This window comes from Argiope bruennichi, chromosome 2, assembly GCF_947563725.1.
Source record: "Argiope bruennichi chromosome 2, qqArgBrue1.1, whole genome shotgun sequence".
Taxonomy (NCBI): Eukaryota; Metazoa; Arthropoda; class Arachnida; order Araneae; family Araneidae; genus Argiope; species Argiope bruennichi.
Genome location: NC_079152.1, coordinates 30,033,357 through 30,055,841, shown reverse-complemented (window position 1 = coordinate 30,055,841; position 22,485 = coordinate 30,033,357). Strand labels below are relative to the sequence as shown.

The window sequence follows — 22,485 nt, the reverse complement described above, 5'->3', positions numbered from 1 at the left end:
GGAATGATGCACTCTGCATCACTCCATTTTTACACCAGCCATTTAAGTTGGTCATTCACCAGCTTTATTCCATTCCAATCAATGAAGCCTTTCTGTGCATTTTAAGTCTTTCCTCTTTTATCCACGTTCACTATCAGCTTAAACCAAATGGTGGGTTAGATTATGATTGTACCTGCTTGCCTCTCAGCTCAGTTAGACTAAGAGGAAATTAGCTGGGTTGGATAATCAACTTTACACTTCACACCATGTCATTTATGGGTATTTTTTGCATTGCAGATAGATGTTGGAATGTCACCATTCTATTGGCATGTTTTAGACTGATTATGAATATATAACCTATATTATTTTCTAAATAGCTTTAAAAAGCTGCATTAGATTGATGACTACTTAATTAGATTTATAGGGAAAATACAGCTGATTTATTCCTTATATTTTATCAAGTATTCACTTTTCTATATATGAAATTTTATGTTTTAAAACTATTGAGTTGAGGTATTGATTAATATTTATAGATTAATCTTATATATTGATATTTAATAGTCTTAACTTTCAACTATAAATGATGAAAGCATGATTTTTAAGCAAATCTGTTGATTGTCTTCTTAAACAATCTTATGAAAAATATTCTTAATTTTAAATAAAAGAAGTAATTTCAAATAGAAATGTTAGAAAATTTCATATATTTATTTCTTACCCATGAAATATAGATTCCTGTTTTCCTAAAATACTGGCATCATAATGCATAAAAATTGGAATCGTTGCTAAAATGATGTAGCAAGCATCATTAAACTGCAGAAATTTTAAAATAACCATATTATCTGCAAAATGGCCTTGTTAAATGTTTCAGCTTCGTGGTTGAACACTTAACTAGGAATGTAGCAGGTTTGAAGCCTGATTTCTTTGAAATATTACTGTGTGCATGGATGTGATGCATGTTAAATCCATGAAGATCAAATGTCTTCTCATTGTTGTAATGAGGAAATTCAAACAAGTGACATCTCAAGTGTATTAGAATTATCTTTGTCAAATTACTATCCTAATTATGATCCTAAAATTACTAGTTGCATGACAAAATAGCTTTTTAAGAGCTTTAAGCATGATATAATAACTAAACAAAATTGCACATAATGATTATTCTAGAATTAATATTTTGAAGCAAAGTGCACTTTTTCTCTTTGCGGAATTTCTTTTTTTATATTGTGTATTTTGCAAAATATAAAAGATAATTTTATTGAGCATTATTGACGGTAATTAAATGCATTGCTGAAGTAACATTATTTTATTGAAATGCAAATTTTAATTAATTAAAAATTGAACTGCTAAATTTTGCAAACAGATGTGTAATAATTATAGTCAGTCAGTAGTAATTGTATATTATATAGCTTTTATTATATTAATTTTTTTCACCTGATTATAAATTTTATGATACAAAAAATTCATCAGAAATTGATGATCTGAATATATTTCATTTCATATTTGCTTAATTTAACTCCAGATTTTAATTCATAACATTCTCAGGAAACTAATAACTAATAATAGTAACTGTATAAAATTGTTAATCATTAAGGGAAAATAATTGCATTTTATTGTTTTTTTAGAATATCAGGATTGCGAAGAGAGAGTGATGAATTATATTTAAAAGAAAAAGTTCCTCCAATTTCATTGGAACATGTTCACACATTATGCCTTAATTCTAAAATTAGCAGGTATATTGCTAAGTTTTTTTTCTCTCTTTCTATTGCTTTAAGTCATATTCAGATCCTAAAATATTGTCATTAGAGATGTATACATTAGGAAAATATATAATTTAATTCTTTTACATTATTTATTGATATTAAATATATATTAGAAAATTTTAAATGAATGAAATTATCTTTGAAAAGATTAGATTGTTTTTTTATATATATTTATGTGTATATATATATATATATATATATAATATGTACTTATATTTAATATACATACATACTTATATATCAAAAATAAGTTTACAATTATGTTTACTATTTTATTTAAAAATAAATGTAATCACTGCATATTTTTTAAAAAGATATGATTTAAAATATATTGTTTTCTTTTTGAAAAGATAGTTAAAAATGTGTAAATCAAACCATTTATTAATCAGTTTCCTGCCTGTTTGTGCTGTGTATAAAAATATATAAATAAAAGTTGTTAGCATATTATAATTATGCTTTAAAATTAAAATTTACTCAGTAAACTTAACTTTCAAAAAAATATTTTCATCTAATATCCAAAGTACATCAATGAAGCTGCTATAGCCTAGTATTAAAGTTTCATTCATATATCAGAGGGTTACAAGAACATAGTATTCTAATATGGATACACTTTGATTTTATGGTTATGGTTTATGTACATATAATATGTGTAAACATATTATACATATGGTTTTGGTATAAATGAAATTCATTGTATTCAAACATGTTTCTATTTGCTGTGATATGAGAGTTTGGTGGGAGAAATGGCCACACAGGATGTTGTCTTTGTCATTTGTTTATATCTATGTGTTTATATTTATGTGAGAAAGTTTTTGGAGACTACTTCTACTGGTTAGTTATGAATTATCTGTTCCAAACATTAGATTTGGCATCACATTTTATGAAGAAACTTTACATGAATGATTATTTTATTCTTTCTAATACCATTATCAGAATGTTTTTTTGAATATAGTAACAGAAGAGAAATGATAATATTCTTTATGTGTTTCCAGCTTAGTATGTATTCGGGATGAACTCATGGTGACAACATTGGATGGCCATTTTTGGCGAGTGAAATGGGATGGCGTATTAAATGAAGATTATACATTAAATTTAAGCAATATTTCCTTTCGGTATGATCATTTACAATCGAGAGGTAAGGAGTGAAAGATATTTATTTTAAAGATATATGTCCCCAAAATGGCTTGTATGATTTAAGAACATTTTGTAAATCATTGTAAAATTTAATGATATTAAAATTGTTTGTTAATATGTAATTGTTGTTGTATATGTAATTGAATTATTCAAAATATATTTTTTAAAATTCTGATGAACTTCAAGATGAGGTATATAATTTAATGCATGCAAGTATTGTATGTTCATTCAGTGGAATGCAAGTTTTGTTTTTTAAAGGTATTCGATTTTCTTCAGGATCTACGTTTCATGGATCTGATTTATTTGTTAAAAGTATGGAATATTCACCAATCATTGGAGGCTTTTCTGTTGTACTTTCAAATGGGCAAGCTTGTTTCATAACTGCAACTACTTTGAAATTTGAGCCTCATGTGAGTGATTTTTTTTTTTCATGCACACAAACATAAGCACATGAATTCTTGTTATTCTAATTATGAATGTACAAATTGAACAATATAATTTAATTTGTGCATTCGTAATTAGAATAACCAGAATTGGTGTGTGTGTATATATATATATATATATGTATATATTTGTTGAATTTAATTGCAAAACTATTTTAACTAAACTGTTTTAAGAGAAAAGTTTCCTTTCTTCAAAATACTCTTTTAATTTCAATGCAGTTACTATTAAACTTATATATTCATATAATATTGTATATTACCATTAATGAATAATTATTTTTTTATATATATAATTTTATTGCATTATATTGAGCTTTTAAAACTTTTTGGTATTTCAAAACTTTTTTTTTTATGATTCCTTTGTTTGATGATAAATATTATTAGACAAAAATAGGAGATTGATAATATTGGAAGTGAATCATTCTTTTTATTATAACTTTTCCTATGAAAATATTTTTTTTATGCATGTGGTGATCATTGATTCTGTATCTCAATCATTTATTTATTAGTGACTTGATTTTTTCAATATAAACTGCAATTGGTCTGCAAAATAAATTGGCAACTTTTGAGAATATTTTATTGTTTAATTTGTATTAGAAGATAATTTTACTATGGATTCCTTATTGTATTATTTGCTGACACTCTAAGTAATCAAAATGAAGCTGTTGTCAATTTATTAAGTAACTGTAGAACAGTAATTTTTATTACATTTTTATTTTGGCTTTTTTCATTTTTAATGAATGTCAGAGATTTGTTTTGCAAGTGTTATTTTTCTTTCAAAGTGTTAAAAAAAACCCTTTTATTTTATAAATTCTATGCATATGTATATATTTTTTCTTTTATTGTAGCAAGTTTATGGTATTTTTGCTCAAGATGTACAGAATGCATTATGTACAGCTGTTAATCATCGATATCGTTTAATTGCATATGGATTAAAAAGGTGTGATTTTTACCCTCTGTAAATTTTACTGTTATAAGCTGATAATTTTTTCTTCATTATTGTGAAAAAGTTATAATTTAAAAAAAACTTTAACTGTAAAGACCAGTTTTTTTTGCGTATAATATTATTATAATAATTAACTATTTAATTCATTTAAATATATTTTTAAATTTTGATTTATTTTAAATCAAATTACTTTCATTATACTGCTTTTTTATATATATAAAATAAAACTTTCATATATTCTCTTTTTTTTGTTAGATTTATGACTCATATTTTAATATGTCTATATTAAATTTATCTAGTGCTCAAGGTGTTGTGTTCTGCATAGATGACATTACTGGTGCTTTACAATCAACTCATCAGCTAATACTATCTAGCAAAGATTTTCCAGGTAAAAAACCGAGTTTGAAAATTATATTTTTAAAATTTGTGTTTATGCAGTTAGTGATGAAATCTGGTAATATTTACTTGATAATCTGCATTATTCTGTCAATATCATTCAATATTGCATTTCATCATCAAAAGATTACAACATCCATCATCAATTTGAAACAATATAAAAAATATTTCTCTATTGTTTGAAGTTATTTCATTATTTCTCTCGCTCTCTCTCACACTCACACATACTTTTTAAAAAACAGATTTTGCAAATTTGTTGCAACACAGCCTTTCTTTTGTGTCATAATATCTTAAAAATGTAATTATCATCTTTTTTTCATCATTCCTGCTGTAGCCTTGAAACATGTCAATAATGCTTATGTATTACAAATACTCTGCCTTCTCTCTTTTTTATTTAAAAAAAAAAAGAAATTAACTTTTAATTGAAAATTATTGAGTTTAAAAGTTTATGTTATAATCTTTAGGTATGTATATATTTTTTTAATATACAAATATTTTGTTGTTTAGACATTTCAACTGCAGCGGGAGGTGTTTCCAATTTGAAATGGACGCCTGATGGCGGTGCTTTGGCAATGACTTGGGAAAAAGGAGGATTTGCTGTTTGGAGTGTGTTCGGAGCACTGCTGATGTGCAGTCTTGGCTGGGACTATGGGTATAAAATTTGATTTTCTCCTTTTTTTTAATTACTTTATTTCAACAATAGTGATTTCTGAGACTAACTCATCTTTGCATTATACTATATTAAATGATAATGTAGATAAATAATATACAGAATTATTAATGATTTTAAAAATATGAACACGACTATAAATTCAAATTTTAACTTCCATCTAATAGATCAAGAGATTTAAGAAACATATCTTAAGTCTTTAAGGTACAGTTGGATAGAATCTGACCCTCCTTCATTTGGACTTTTTAAAAATAAATTTATCCTCTTTATTTTTTCCTTTTTATTTTATCTTAGTTTACAATTTCGTAAGGTTCAAGGGAATGTCTGCATAATTTTTCTTTCTAATAATTTGCAACTAGAGTTGAAGATAGATTTCTCCAGTAATATTTTTTGCTTAACTTAGTGCTCTCTAGCAGGCTTTTGTGTTTAGTTTCTTTATTGGAATTGTAATTACAAAAATATGTACTCTTTAGTAGTTTCTTTTCTTGTAAAAATACAAGGAAATATGTAATATTTCTTTCATAGAAAGCAGATGATCAGTTTTGTTCTGAAGATTTCTAAGACAAGATATGTCAAATTACTATAGAAAAGTGTCAGATTTAAATGCTGCTTATGGGAAGATCTTTTGTAACAATAATAGATGCATATAGTTTTTTAGTATTTGAAAAAAAATAGGCTAGGTATTTTATATTGTACTGTTAATAATAACGGAAAAATAGCTAGTTCGACATAAGTCACAACAGGGTCTCAGGGAATGCTTAAGATCCTTAAAAGGCAGTGGAATGTATTGTGCTCCAATCTTTTTTGAGGAGCCAGAAATTTTTTCCCTTGAGAAATATTTTATTGTCAAAAAGTAAAACTTCAACATTGCTTTTTTTTAAACATTTTTTTTCTGTTGATATAAGGCTTTTCAAATAATGAATGGCAATTCCATTTTATTGTGTATTATGTCATTCAGTGCATTTTATATACAATGAACAGAATTATCCTCTACTGCATAATAGATAGCAAATTGAATTTTTATTGATTTGAAAAAGTTTTGAGCTATCATATTAATTATTATACCTTCCTTCAGATTTATTATCAAAAATATATAATTAAAAGATTTATTAGACATTTTAAATATTATCTTAAATCTTTTGTTTTCTTAGAATTGCACATTTGTTTCTCATTGAATTACATATTATCATTGTAAGTTAACTGATATGTTCTCACATCCCTGTAAATATATTATTTTGTTGATTGCATCCTTATTCAAAAGTCCATTAAAAATTTGACTATTTGCATTTTTTTGGAAACTCATGTGTATTTATTTCACAACATTGATTGTTTTAAATTCCAAATAAATTTGAGTTTCCACTCTCAGCACCAATTCACTGAATATATATATATTAATTACCTTCAGGAAATTGACGTGACTAGTTTTTAACTGAGATTTAAAAAATGTGCTCTATGAAAATATGTTCTATATGGAAAAAAATATGTTCTATGAAATTAACATAAAAAGAATTATCAAACTTGACACATTTGTGCAGAGATGGAGATTTCAACTTTTTTGGAATTGAATTTCATTATTTTTGAGATTGATTAATTTTCTTTTATACAGTAATTCTACAATATTTTTAATATCTCAGACAATTTTTGTATAAATTTATTTATTTTATTTAATTTATTTATGTTCCTTTAAGCATATTTCTTTATTTTATGAATTTCACCTTTTTTGCTCCAAGCCTAGGTCATGCCTGCTTTATGCATTATTGTATGAACTGAAGATTGAACTTCTTGTATCATGATACAAAATATCACAGGATTTTCAATGCGTGATAAAAGTTTTTATGATAGAAAATAGAATCGGAATTAAATTGGTTATTAATGGTTTTAAACATTTTCTTTTTAGAAATGTAAAATTGTATCAGATATTTAATTTTATTAGGTTTTTTTTTTTTTTGAGTGTGTGTGTGTGTGTCTGTGTTTGTGTGTACTTATGGATGAAACTTCTTAAATTTATTCAAATTTTCTGGAATGGATATAAATTAAAGTGTATATGTTAGAATATATTTAAATGTGCAATTTGTTTTTAATTATTCTTTCTGCACATAGAGTATATGTTGTCAAGATTAGAATTTTTGAGAAATAGTTTTTCTCTATATTTGTGTTTGTTTAAATAATTTTGCCTTTGTTCTTATGTCTTAACTAAGCATCTTATACCATTACTTTCAGGCAAATTAGTTAAAAAATGAATTTATTTTTATTAATTTTAAGTACATTTGGTGTAAATAAAACTGCCTATTTTTATTGCCATGAGTTAATGTTTTTTTTAATGTTTATTTTGTGAAATGCATCTTACTTACTTAATGTATCTTTTATTTAGGTCAGCAGATGTTATGAAAAATGCTCTAAAAATTTTGTCATTGGTAAGTTTTTTTCCCTTCTTTTTTTCCTTACAGCTTTAAAATGAATGTTAATTGATTAAATTATTAACATCTTGACTGCCTTGTTCACTGGTGACCCCATATACAACACATAGTGACACATGCAACACTTCATATTCAAATCAAATTCATGCGATGTTTGTAATCATATTGATCACCTGCTCTGCTTCTTCTACAAGAGAATTAAAAGACAGGGGTGTTTGTGCTCCGGGAAAACCCCGGAATTCCGGGGATTTTGAACTTCGATACCCGGAAATTCCGGGGATCGTCGTTCAAAAGGAAGTAGGAATAATAATGAATTATCCGGGGATCGTCGTTCAAAAGGAAGTAGGAATAATAATGAATTATTTATTTTGATCTGGGTAATTTTGTTTGCTTTGAAAGCAGAAAACGCAAGGTCAGTGTGTGTGGTGAAAACTTTTCCTTTCTTTCTCCAAAGGCAGTGATAATGCGTGAAAAGGGGGGAAAAACTTCTTTTTTGTTCTTTCTTTATTGCGAGTTATGACTCATTCCCCCGGTTCTCGGACATTCTCTTCTGGATTCTTTTCGGCAAGTAGGCGCGGCAGAAAAAAAAGGGAGAGACTTCGTTCGACCAGATGTGCGATCACGTGACCTGGGTTCAAAGGTCTTAATTTTGCAAAATTAATGGTTATTAATTTTGCAAAAAAAGTAATTCATTGAACTTTTATAATTAGGTCATTCAATACTTCATAATCGTAATTTTTCATTTCTCCCCCCCCCCTTCTCGAAACTCCAAAATGTCGGTAGTAAGTCCATAAAAGTTTCAGGGGATTTTTTGGGGTCCCACAAACACCCCTGAAAAGAGAAAAATAACTTATGATTAAAGATATTTTCCATCGAATACGTTTGAGTGAATATGTTCAATATGACAAAATTCTCAATCAAATGGGAATTTTCCTACTAAATCGATCTGCTACTGCTGCTTTGAAACTGATAAAACATTCCTAATTAGATTGATTTTGACAGCAATTCCATCCCAAAATGACAGTCTTAGCTTTTGTGTACAGAATATCTCTGGCATAGCTACCAGGATTGCCACTTGGAAGAACTACACATCCTGCTTTGAAATTGTTATTGAATATGCAATTCATTGAAATGTTCACTTGTAACATTTCCAAAACATCTAGCATGGATTAAGTATTGCAGAACTTCAAACTTATTTTTTGTGATAATGCGCAATGATACCTAAAAATTCGCTCAAGTCTCTTCATCAATCATTATAAGATTTGCATAGAAACATCAAACAACATGGAATTAGATTAATATTGCTTGCATAAGATTTCAGATAAACATTGCCTGAAATATTCTACTTTGTAGTGAAACATATTATTATTAACTGCAAATATGCATGTCCAGCTGTAAAATGATTGATTAGTTGAGATATTCTCATTTCATTTACCAGAAATTAGGAATGGCATGATATCAGTTGATCTGACCTCAGGACGAATTTCATTGTCTCATAATGTCTGCATTTTAGTGACATTAAAAGAAGAAATGGTTGAAGAATCATTTCCCAATATTCAAACCAATTACAAGATCTATGATTGGCTGAGTACACGAGCTATTTATGGGGCGCAGAGCAAAACATATATGAACTTAACAATATTATTTGTTTAACATTCAAAGGAAAGCATTCACATTCAAGTCCATCAACATTATTGTGGAAGCATTTGAAGTGGTGAATTATCCATTAGAATTTTTGAATTCACCCTTCTGTCAGGGATACCATCACACACACTGTATTTGAAAATTAGTGTTCCATTTATCATATATTATTGGTGTTCCAAATATCAATCAACCAAAGCTTTGCAACAGCCCACAGCTTGCAGTAAAAAAATCAATGAGCAACATTGTAGAAGCAGCATTCATTACAGAACATTTGGAAGGTGAAGATTCGAAGTAGAAAAACATGACCAATCCAAAGTGGATGTGAGTGTATTCGAATTAATTTGAAGGTGAAGATGTCCTCATTCTTTTGATTTCTATTATTCTAACAGATATGCCATTTCAATTTAAGATTACAATTCACAATTCGAATGACATTTGCAATCATCATCAACTAAGTTTTGTCCAATCTTTAGAATTGTGCAGTTTAAATCTAGACATGCCTTGCTTCTCACATGAACAATTATATGTTGCATGTTCTAAAGTTGGCATACTCGCAGTCATACAGGCAATGGAACAAAAAAGAAATATTGTATACCCACTAGAATCGTGAAATTAAACACATTAGAAGCATGCATTCCTCCCCCCATTTAACCAGACTGAGCCAATGTGTTGCTGGGTACAGATAGTTATGAATTAATATATATGGTGCACAATAATAATGATAATCCTTTTTTTTTTCCTCTAGATAATTTTGTACTCACAATTATCTAGAGGAACAATCACTTTTTAATTTAATAGTGTTTATTTTATTAAAAGAAAAAATACTTTTCTAAAATATCAGAATTTGCTATTATACTTCATATGTTCTTATAAATAATGCATAGCATTATATATATATATATATATCATACTGAGAAAACAAAGAATATTTTGTAACATTTTTACAGGAATGGGGACCAGAAGGATATCATCTTTGGACAGTCGCTGAAAAGCCAAGTGTAAAAGTTATTAATGATGCTCAACATTCAAATATTAAAGTTGCGTTGTTCCAATTTGCCAAAAGTGCCTTAACAGTTAATGCTGGAATGGTGAGTATTTCATTTAGAGAAATATTCATTTTTGCATCCCACCCATTTCCTGTGAATATAACACGTATGATTTTGCAGACTGGCAAAGAACATGTATTTTTACAAACTGAAGATAGGCTTTATGTGAGTGCTGGTGCTGATATCATCCATAATAAGCCTAGTGGTGCTGAAAGGAATAATGAACCAGAAATAAATGCATCTCTTGGTTTATCAAGAGAACAAATGCTTGTGGGAAACAAGCAATGGATTGTTATTCCAGTATGTATAGTTATATTTTCACGATAATCTTTAGTTGTTGTATATTTTTCAAATGGATATTTTGATCTTAGAACTTTTTTGGATTTAAATTGGTTTCTTTCATTAAAATAGTCTGGTTATCCAAAAATGCTAATATATGCATTGTCTTAATTTCAAATATATATAAAATTTCTCTTTAAGGCACAGTATGAATATGAAAGTAGTGTGTTAAACTATTCTGATTATGAAAAATTTGGTCTTATCTTTATTCAGGAATCAGTACAACTGGTTGTTAATATTCAGTATTTAGATTTGACAAAATATATAAATAAAATGGAATTATAATACAGCAATTGCATTTTTAATTATAATTTTCGATTTTTATTTACAGCTGCATTTTTTTAAAATTATATTTTTATGTAATTATATTTTGTAAATTCGTCAGTTGGGTAATTAGTGTGATGCAGCATTTATAGTTACTTAAACATACATAGTACTTCAAATAACTGTATTTTTACCTGAACAAATTTATTTAGTATTTTTTGCTTTTAAAAACTCCTGAGTCTAATATGCTAACTTCCATATGGGCAAGAAATTGCCATTTGTGGTGTTTTAGCTAAGAATTGGGAGCTAAATTTAGTAATTCATCTATAAACATTATATATATATCTTTTTATTGCAAATTGAAACTCTTGTATTCTACTTTAAATATATATTCACTCATTTAAAAATATTTTGAAAAACTGCATTTTTTTCAAAATTCTTTGAAAAATTTCTATTGTAGTAGTTTTAAATAGCATTTTGTTAAAAGATATTTTTATAGTATTTTAATTTATTTACTTTTTTAATATTTTTATGTATTAAACTTTGGTTAGTTATTAGAAATTATTCTTTTTCTTTTTTTTAATTTCAGATACCATATGCATATCTTGGAAATAATTGGCCAATTCGAGTAAATATTTTATTTTCTACTATTTTTAAATCACTTTAAGTGCTAAATCAAAGTACTTAAAAATGCTACATAGATTATTTTATGTTTCCAATAATTTCAAAAAATGTTTCTAATAATTCAAGATTTTAGTTAATCTAAAAATAATTTAAAAATTGTGTCTAAAATTTTACTTATCATAAATTTATCAAATGTATGTTAAATTCTTATTTTTTTTGTGTATACAAAATGTGTTAATTTAAAAAAAAATGGAAATTAAAGAAATGGATATTTGTTACTAAATGAATTCATGGCTATGAGCTAGCTATGCTTATCTTTTTGCTACTGTCAGTATTGTATTTCTACTGTTTTAGGAGCATATTGTAATGTTTTCTTTTGTTCTTTTTTCTTTAGTATACAGCAATTGATTCTCAGGGTCAAAGCATGGCTGTTGCTGGAAGAAGTGGTTTAGCTCATTATTCTTTATTAACACGAAGATGGAAACTGTTTGGGAATGAGACTCAAGTAAAAAAAAACTTATATAATGATATTTTAAAACTTATATTTTTAAATTTAAAATAATTATTTGCAATTATATTGTGTATGTTTAGGAGAGAGATTTTGTAGTCATGGGTGGTTTACTTTGGTGGGAAGATCAGATCATCCTTGGATGTTACAATCTTCGTGACCTTAGGGATGAAGTAAGTATTGCTTATAGAATTATAGTTGTTTTAAAACTAATTTTGTATCCTTTTATTAATTCGTTTTCTAGGAATTCCTTTTTTAATGTTTCTCCAAATAAAATAAATTTAATGACCTGTTTATTCAAGTTACTGAAATGAATTCTTAAATTCTCCAATCAACAGCTAGTTACAATGACTGTCTCCATCTATAAATAGTTACATTGTCGTGTTTAAGAGTGCAAGAATATTTTTCTTTGCTTAAAAATTTTTTCTTTCCTGTTCTTTATTATGAAAATATTAAACTGCCCTGCTCTGATGATAGAATGTTAGATAGAATTAATTTTGCACCAGAAAGTCAGGTTTGAAACCTAATATTATATACTGCAATAATATATGGAGATTTGGTGCACTAATTAACCCTTAAAGGATAAAGCATAACACTGTAAGTGTGGTGTAAAAGAGATGTTCTGGCATAAGTGTTATCTCTCTTGCCTGCGTACTGTCTATAATTATAATGCCTTCCAAAGTATCCTTCCTAAAGCTGCAAAAGGGTATATTAATCTAAATTTTAGTAAAGTGCTATTAGAACTCAAGTTTTTGTTTCTTTTTTTTTAATGCCATAAATAAAAATATAGTATTATAAAGTTGATTGATTTTTCTATGAAAATAATCATTAAGCATTGAACTAAAGCTTTTGCTTTAAAATAATGTGTAATATCTGAACATGTTGCATATATATATATATAATATATATATAATTATAGTAAAATATATCAAATTTCAAAAATTAATATCGTATTAAAAGGAATTTATTTCCATTGAAATATTTAAGCCTCTAAAGTCCTTCACTTCCATATCCTTTAGATTCGTGTTTATCCCCAAGAAAGTAAACTTGATAACCAATTTGTCCGTGTTGTTAAAATGGATTCCCAAGTTCTGCAGTTGTCAGCTCTTGGAGATAGACTTCTCAGTTTTTGTGCAGATTCTCACCTTACTTTATTTTTATTGCAAAGAAAAACTTCTCCTACAAGTAAGTAAATTTTATGATTACTAAGGATTTTTATTAATCTAAAATATAGGATCATATATTTACATTTGCATTGTAAATTGAAATATAGTGTTTTCTTTCAGGTAGTGTTTTGCATGTTTCACGGATTTTGGAATTAGATGTATCCAATTTAGTATTTCATCCAGCTTGTGTTGTGTCATCAGTGCTTACATCATTGTGTACAGAAACAGGTATATATATAAATTTATTGAAGCAGTTTTATGGGTTTAGTATTTTTGAATAATTAAATTTGCAATTTGAAAAAAGGAAAGAATATTATTTTAGTTTACTCTTGTTTTATCTAATTGATTTTGATGTTAAAATTTTATTTGTTGTGTTCAAGTGACCTTATGTTTTATTTTTTAAAATTTAAGATAAGTAGAGTATTTTTATGGTATTCAGAATAAAGAAAAAGCTGCTGTTAAAAATACAAAGATTATATAAAATATTTTTAAATTTGAATCCAGGTTTTACATATGCTATATTTCATATGTTCATTTTAAAATTGATTATGCGCTTTTAAACTGTCCACATGCTGTTGATTCATAATCTACACATTATTAAGTGAATTAATGTGTAAATTTATGTAATAATTATTTAGATTGATATTTTAAAGAATATTTTGCATTGTATGACAATATTAGTTTTGAATAGTGCTTTTATTTTATTAATGAACAAAACTCACTTTATTTTTCTAATGAATTTTTCTTATAATTTGTATCATATTCTGTTTGTATATACTGCTACACTGATTTTATTGTTAATTATAGTCTGAATGTTAGGGTGATTGCATGGTTTTGGTGCTGAATCTGGAAACTTTAATTTTTTTTTTGCCTAAAATGAAAATTAAATTTCAATAGTAGTATGTACACAATACTGAATTTGCATTGAAAATTTCTCAGAAGTAAACTGGTGATAAATTTAAACCAATAAATCAAATAAGTTTGATTGTAAATAGGCCTCAGTTAATAAATCAGAAAATAAAATGCAGGAATCATGTCGAATAAAGGAAAAGTTAAATACTTTTATTCAATTCGATATTTACTTCAGAATTTTTCTTAAAGACTATTTTCCCTTTTTCTGGTGATCTTCTGTTATGCCACATATATAGATAATGCAAGAATTCTTTGTATGTCCCGTTGGTTGTTCCAGTAGAAAACTGACCATCTCAAGATCAGCACTAATACAACTTTGTTGTTCTTGATTGTAGAACATCTTCAAAGTCATTTAGTATTTTTCATATCACCATTTCTTGAGTTTTACTGAATGAACATTGGCAGAAAAGGACAGTTCTCTTTCTTGGCTATAGCATCAACAATGACACATTTCTGCAGAAAAATGTTCAACATTTTCTCGAAAGTTATCATTCTTGTGATTATTTAAATTTTTTATATAATTATTCAACAATATTTTTAATATCTCTAGAACTTTCTATATAAATGTAGTCATTTTATTTAATTAATCATACCTATTTTACTTTTTGATGCTTTGTGCAATTCATTATTTTATGAAACTCACAATTTTTGTTCCACACCTGTATCATGTCTGAAGTATGGAAGAATTTTCTCTTTTCATATTTTATAAGCTGTTAATTTAACATCAGACTTTAGGCATCCTTCCTCCACCTTTTCAAACTTGAAGCTAAATGTTTTGAACCTTGCTATGACTAACTTCTCTTGTCAAATCAGTGAATTCAGTTTTAAAGAATTATGATAGGGTAAACCTTACATCATTTCATTTTTATTATTATATTCTTAATTGTATATGTCTTCATCTATGGAAGACGTATCAGGCAATTATATGAAAACTAACATAAGAATATCTGCACTACCTCATAAGTCATCTTGCTGATTCCCAAGCTTGGCATTCCCCCTTTTTTTTAAACAAAACTTTTCAGAATTACAATAAAAAAAATGACTTCAGATTAATAGATTCTCTTCATACCTTTCGCTTACCAAATTGTAAACTTCCCTTTTAGTATTTTCTTTTCTAATGTAAATGCTATATACAATCTTTGCAAATTTTGCTTGTGGCTCAAAGTTATTGATGGTCACTGAATTCGTTAGTCATGTGAATATATAATTATAAAATGAGTAAAATCAGAAGTGAAAAAGATGAGCTAAAATAAATAGCATGCATTTGTGGTTGAAAATTCTGACAATGTGTTGAGAACATGTATTATTTCAAATCTAGAACCATTTCACCCCCCTTCCCGCCTGCCCCCCAAATAAGTTTTGCTATTTGCAGGATCAAAGATCCCTGAAACTTTCTAGGCAACTAGATTTTATTTTTTGTTGAGAACTGTTATTTGAAATGACAACTAATTAATTACTCAATTTTAATGTGATTAACCTTAACTATTCAAGAATACATTTATTTGAATTTTTTTACTTACCTTTTAAAGTATATTTTCATTTTTACCACAGTAAGGTGGCCTCGGAAAGGAGATGAAAGTATTCTTTTGAATATATGTGGTCGTTTACTTCTTTTACAACAAGATCCTGTATCTAGAACTTCTGATATTGTAAACAATAATTCACAGGTTAGTTTATCTCTTGGACATATTTCAAAAAGTTATTAAATATATCTAAAAATTGTATGTCTTATTTACATAATTTGGCAATCCTACTGGGGACACCTCAGATTTGAGGATGAGAAGCTTCCAGTATGATGGTTGTAACTTGCCACCGTAGTGAATATAGAAATGGTGTGGAATCAACAATCCACTACTAATGACCTTCTGGAGGGGTTGTACAGTGGGCAGTGATGGCCTTTAGGACTCAACCTCAGTTCCCGCCAATACTGTAATGGTGGTCTAGTCATTCAGATTTATTTATGTTTCTCAGGGCAGATCAGAGTAGGCAACTTGTGATTGCATAATTTGTCACGTAGGTTTCCAAACTGCTAACAATTCTATTATTTCCTTTTGAAAATTTTGCTTCTACTTTTAACCTTTTGCACTCGGATAAGTAATTTGATACATAATTATTCCCCTAATACAAAGACTTGTTTATTGCTCCAAAAAATAAAAATATATATAATTGTTTTAAATTTAATTCTTCTGTTTAGTTAATTTGCATCTTCTTACTACTCTGCAGATATTTTTAAGAATCAAATAATTAAAATATCAAAAATGTTGTTGCACTGTCTTGAATGATAAGTGTGAGTCACCATCCGAGTGCAAAGGATTAATTTACTTAACAGTTACTTTTACTTTATTTATTATTTTTTTAAAATTTTGCAACAGTATTGGAAATTTTTTTATTAACTTAATTTTATTTGTAATTTATTTTTTCATTAAGCATTAAAATCCTCATGGACATCTTTTTTTAACTAGACAAAATAATCATTCTTGTTTTTGATAACTCGAAATTTTTTTTAATATGTAAATAGTAAAATTATACATATATAAAAGGAAAACAAACAATGCAATTTTTTTTTCTTTCATTAAAAACTGCCTTCCTTTATTTCTCCAGAAGATACCATCATATGGATTGCCAACCGTTCTTGCATCTTGTGTTGAAAATGTTTGGGTTTGCTCTCATAGCTCTAAAGATACACCCCATCTTACTGAGGCCTTGTGGATAGCTTGTGGTGCTCATGGTATGAGAGTAGGTATATTTATAAATACTTCAGCTTGTGCAGTTATTTTTTAAAATTTTAAATCTTATATTTAGCTTGTTTTAAAACTTATGTAACAAGTTTTATATTGTGATAGGACATATTTAAATGTTGCAATGTGTAGTTGTAAATGAAATGGTAAAGTAGAAGGAATGGTAATTGCTGTATCCTGAAACAAGGAAATACAAAAATTACATGGAAGGGACAAATGAAAACTGATGATTTTAAGCCATAATTTTATGGAACGAATTTCAGAAAATGCTCAAATAATGTAGTAATGTAAGGTAGTGAGCATGCATTGACAAAAACATAAGGTATGTCTCATATGATGCTATAGAAATAGTAACAAAAACTCTCAAAATTCAATAGGATTGTTATGATTGACAGATGTAAAGAAATAGATTACTCTGTAGGATACATAATACCCTCTGGCATTTCATTACATTAGAAAGATTTGTGCTTATATAAGTGTGTTCTATCATTTCTTAAAAGTATCAGCAAAAGTTTAAATAAATTTTACAAAAAAAATAAAAAATAAATAAATAAATAAATAAAATTCCTTGTTTACTTAACAGTACATAAGCTACAGAAATATATATATACATCAGTATACTATATTGCTATAGTTCATTATTCAGTAATGGAAGTTTATTTATTGTTATAGCCTAACATGATAATGTTTAATATCTACATATTTTTTAGAGTTTTAAATTTGAATAAACTGTTTGTAATTCAATTTTGATGTCATTGAGTAGCTGAGATTGTTGTATTTTAACTTATGTATTTCAAGATTTTTGTAAGAAAAAAGTTTGTTTAGTTATTATTGTACTTTAAAATTATCTTAGAATTGTATTAGACAGAAAGCACAGTTTAAAATGTAGATATTCTACATATGTATTCCATAGTGTATAAGGTAAGAGATAATTTTAATAAAAATTTTAGTAAATAATTTTAGTAAAAATATTTTTTAGTAGATAATGTTTAGTAGATAGATGTTTAGTAGATAATTTTAGTAAAAATTATTTCTTCAAATGAATGAATAAAGCTATTTTATAGAATTAAATAAATAATGTTAAATATATTGATTATTATATTGCTGTATAATCTTTTTAAAAAGTCTTTTCTTTTTTTAAAATAAATTTTGCAGGTTTGGTTGCCATTATTTCCTAGAGATGGAGAAAAACAAAGAGCTCATAACTTCATGTCTAAAAGAATTATGCTTCCAGTTCCAGTGTACATTTATCCGTTAGGTATTTTCTACTTTTCAAGTCTATCAACACAATAGATTTTTATTTTTATTATTGTGTAGCAAAAATCAAGTACTTTAATTGATTTTGCATTTACAAATTATCTTCCAAAATGACCTGATAACTAATAATGTTATTTTGCCATCTTTTCAATAAAAGGTGATAAAATAACATCTAAAACAGAAGAAATCAAAATTGTTATACATGACGTGTGTGTTTAGAAGAAAATTTATATTTTTCCTGTTAGTTGTGTGTGTGTGTGTGAGAGAGAGAGAGAGAGAGAGAAACGTAAGTTTTGAGGATTATCTATCATAAATTGATAACTATCATACATATAATCATCTTCTTTGAAGTTTAAAATGGTATGCTATTCATTTATAAATCTATAACTAGTTCTTCCTACTAAAATTTTCATCCTCATTATCTTCTAAATCAAGGATTCTTAAACTATCGATTCTTACCCCAGTGTGAAGTGCAGACACAGAAGCAGTTCAGATTTTCATAATTTCTTTTTATAGAAATCTGAACTGCCTCTGTGTTTAGCAGACTCATAAGCATTATTAAGAAAAAATAATGAAAGTATTTAACAGTCCTGTACTGTTAAATAACTTAATAGAAATTTTTTACAATCAATGTACTTAGCTAAATTTTTGTTTATTCTGTCATTGATATATGGCTTACCAACACTTATTTCGAATCACAGAAGAATTTGGTGTGCATAAAGGGAACTTGTATAATGTTTTAAGTCAAATGAGAAATGATGTAGGAAGGTTTTATAAATTCTTTAGATAGAATAGGGGACTATTGTGATAAAAATATTGTAATTGTATATTTCGGGGCATTGTAAAATATTGTATTGCTTTCTTGTATAAGAATAAAAAATATTGTAGAATGATTTTTCTTTCTGTTATAGCTGTTTTATATGAAGATGCTGTAATTTTGGGTGCGGAGAATGAAACTGTATTATTGCCAGCTGATAGTTATAGCAAACATCCTTTTAGTATCATTTCTCGTACAGTATGTGCTTATTTTTTTAAAAATAACACTCTTTCATTTAAATTAATTTATTCTTTAAATGTTGTCTGATCTGCTTTAAATATAAGAAATTTTTTAATAAATTTTATGTTAAGATTTTTTATTTATTTTATAATCTAATAAAATATCTATTTTCAATAATATGCTTATTTATTTTATTGATTTTCATTGCATTGAACTAATTTTATTTGAAAATAATTTTTTCTAGAGTCAAGTATATCTACATCAAATTCTAAGGCAGCTATTAAAACGAAAGTGAGTTTATTTTTCTTTTGTACTTCGTTATGCTCATATAATTTATCTTGATATTGGATGAAGTATTTACCCCCCCCCCCTCACGTTATTTTAATATTTATGCACAAATAATTAATATAATGAAGTTTAAACAATCTTTATTTTATAACTTCTTGTCCCTTTTTAGGATTTTTCATAAATTCTTAGATGAGGTTAATGGGTTTGAACAATTAAAATTGTAAAAAAAAAGTAATTATGAAAAGTATTTTAATTCTGTAAAAAAAAGAAAGAAAAGAAGAAAAAGAGGAAGTCACCCAAAGGACAGAACTTTCAAGTAACAAGCAGCAGAAAAAAATTAATGGCTAAAAGCATAAATTTGAAACCAAGGCTGAATTTTCTTATTTTGATCATTAAAATTTTATATATGTTTTGCTTTAATCTATTTTACATTAAATATTTGTTCTGTCTTTCATTCATTTGTTTGGATCTATTTTACATTAAATATACAGCAGACTCCCGATTATCCGCAGGTGGGTTATCCGCGCCTGACTCACTAAGTTTTCTTTCTTGCTTCCAAGCAAGGGAAAATGCTTCCAAAGCAAGAAGCAAACACAAATGACTGATTTCTTCAAAAAGGTGTAGTTTTACAGTTATGCTTTTGTAATTACATAATACATTACAGTATTAAAACAGTACATATGTATTAATTTTTCTGTGCATCCTTGACGCCTCTCGTGAGTACAAAGCACTTTTCTGTTTTCATTAACAAAATGCATTTTAGGTAAGTTTTGAGTGATATACTAAAATATTAAGGGTTAGCTAAACATTTCCTGCTGTTTATTTTACGTTTTATTGTACATAAAACGATTTTTCAAAGTTGGAAAGACTGTTTTTTCTTTTGCTATACCCGTTTTTAGCTTTTTTCGGATTATCCGCGATTTTTGTTATCCGCTTCGGCCGCGCCACCCAATTCCGCGGATAATCGGGAGTGTACTGTATTTAATAACCAAACATAAACATTTTACTCAGAAACTAGACATCCCTTTTCATCAAAATTACTGTTATGTGCTTGCTTCTTAAGTTAAAAACAAACATATTTTGCTTTGATTTTGGATAAATATGATTTTATATATTTGTAGTTGATACTATATTTCAAACATTTATAATTTAAAGAAAATGTTTATTACATATAAATACTATAAGATCATTTGAATTGCATAATATTGAGTATAAAATAATATTATATTTAGAGAAAATATAATTGTTAATTTATTTGTTTACTTTTTAGTTTAGGCTATCATGCATGGGAAATAGCTCGAAGTTGTTCAACCTTACCATATTTCCCACATTCATTAGAATTACTTTTACATGAGATTCTGGAGGAAGAGGCTACTTCTTCAGATCCTATACCAGGTGCTGTTTACTCATACATCTGATTCTACACAAAATATTATATATATATATATATATATATATATATATATATATATATATATATATATATATATATATTGTGAAATTATTATTTTTGCTTATTTGAAACACAGATTGATAAACAGGATTTTGATATTATATTTTTATAATTGTGCTAATTGCTTTTATGTTAAATGATATTTGAATAAAAGCTTTTTTATTTTTGCATCCGAAAATGGTGCCAACCAGTAAACTTTCAGAAATTAAATTAATATTAGCAATGCAAATCACCAGTTTATTTGAAATAGAGCTTATTCCATTATAAATTAAAGATATGACAATAATTAGCATGTCATATGAATATACATTATGTATGCTGAGCTTTTGTACAATATAAAACATACATTCCTTTTGAAATGGCGTGCCCCCCCCCCACATTCCTTTAACATTTCGGTTTTATCTTTAGATTTAAAATCAGCATTTTGCACTACAAAAGAAATTACTCAAAGTAAATTTATTTATGTCATACAGTTATGTTCTCAAAAATTTAAGTTACAGAATTTTGTTGGGTAAAAGAAAAAAGAAATGTTTGCTTTTGGGAATGTATGATATATTAGAATTAATTGTTAAATATAACTTTCAAATTGCCAAATACTTATTTTTACATCCATTTGAATGTGTTTTACCTTCTTCAAAGTTGAATTCATTTTTGAGGAAGTGAAAAAGATTTATTATTATTATTATTATTTTGGTCTGTTAGGATACTTTACAATTTACTTTTTTATTTTGAGTGTTTTTTTTTTTTTTTTCTTATTACCTTCTTCCCCAAACTAACTAAGCAACACATTAATTTATTTTGCTTATATGTTATTTGTAATTTATATTTGAGGTGATTATTTAAAATCAAATTTATTGTTGAATATATCAATAGATTTTCTTTTTCAAATTTAAATATACGATTATTATTTTATTTAAACGTTTCAAGAATCTTCAGTGCCTATTGCATATATATTTATATATTAACAAATATAACATTTTCTGTCATGTTTTACAGGCACTCTTAAATCTAATATTGAGTAATGAAATTATTAATTCTACAAAGCAAGAGCCATAAAAATAATAAGATTTTTATACTGTTTTTATTAATTCTATTTAATTAAGTAACCCAAAAAAATCATATTAAAATCTTTGATACGTAATAAGCTGATAGAATGTCATTTTTGTTTGCCTTATTTGATAAATGGATATACACTTCAGAGAATGATGTACCTTGCTGCATGACTTTACTATGGCCATTTCGATTCACTTTCAGTTTGTTGAGATGAAACAAAAAGAATATTAGTATAAAAATGATTTTTTTAAAATCTAATTTTCATTTCCTTCCTCCTTTTAGATGCCTTACTTCCAAGAGTAATAGATTTTATTCAGGAATTTCCTGTATTTCTACAAACAGTTGTGCAGTGTGCTAGAAAAACTGAGCTAGCATTATGGCCTTATCTCTTTTCTGCAGTTGGCAATCCTAGGAACTTATTTCAAGTATGCATTCTGTTTAGATTGTATTGACT

General features: G+C 26.9%; 1 protein-coding gene across 2 annotated transcripts in view; it reads left to right on the top strand.

Annotated features, from left to right (window-relative positions):
- LOC129991643 (guanine nucleotide exchange factor subunit RIC1-like) overlaps positions 1 to 22,485 on the top strand; it is a 38,912-nt gene that overhangs the window by 3,407 nt on the left and 13,020 nt on the right. The window contains exons 4-24 of one of the 2 annotated variants that reach the window (XM_056098248.1): positions 1,599 to 1,706; positions 2,729 to 2,871; positions 3,147 to 3,280; positions 4,162 to 4,253; positions 4,559 to 4,647; positions 5,163 to 5,307; positions 7,697 to 7,739; positions 10,334 to 10,474; positions 10,553 to 10,732; positions 11,625 to 11,663; positions 12,054 to 12,164; positions 12,251 to 12,340; positions 13,187 to 13,352; positions 13,454 to 13,561; positions 15,797 to 15,912; positions 16,847 to 16,981; positions 18,139 to 18,241; positions 19,152 to 19,255; positions 19,482 to 19,528; positions 20,796 to 20,920; positions 22,314 to 22,456. In XM_056098248.1, the coding sequence (XP_055954223.1) occupies positions 1,599 to 1,706; positions 2,729 to 2,871; positions 3,147 to 3,280; positions 4,162 to 4,253; positions 4,559 to 4,647; positions 5,163 to 5,307; positions 7,697 to 7,739; positions 10,334 to 10,474; positions 10,553 to 10,732; positions 11,625 to 11,663; positions 12,054 to 12,164; positions 12,251 to 12,340; positions 13,187 to 13,352; positions 13,454 to 13,561; positions 15,797 to 15,912; positions 16,847 to 16,981; positions 18,139 to 18,241; positions 19,152 to 19,255; positions 19,482 to 19,528; positions 20,796 to 20,920; positions 22,314 to 22,456 (2,362 nt within the window). Of the gene's footprint in view, positions 1 to 1,598; positions 1,707 to 2,728; positions 2,872 to 3,128; positions 3,281 to 4,161; positions 4,254 to 4,558; positions 4,648 to 5,162; positions 5,308 to 7,696; positions 7,740 to 10,333; positions 10,475 to 10,552; positions 10,733 to 11,624; positions 11,664 to 12,053; positions 12,165 to 12,250; positions 12,341 to 13,186; positions 13,353 to 13,453; positions 13,562 to 15,796; positions 15,913 to 16,846; positions 16,982 to 18,138; positions 18,242 to 19,151; positions 19,256 to 19,481; positions 19,529 to 20,795; positions 20,921 to 22,313; positions 22,457 to 22,485 lie in introns of both variants that reach the window. The other variant, XM_056098247.1, reaches the window with a different exon arrangement.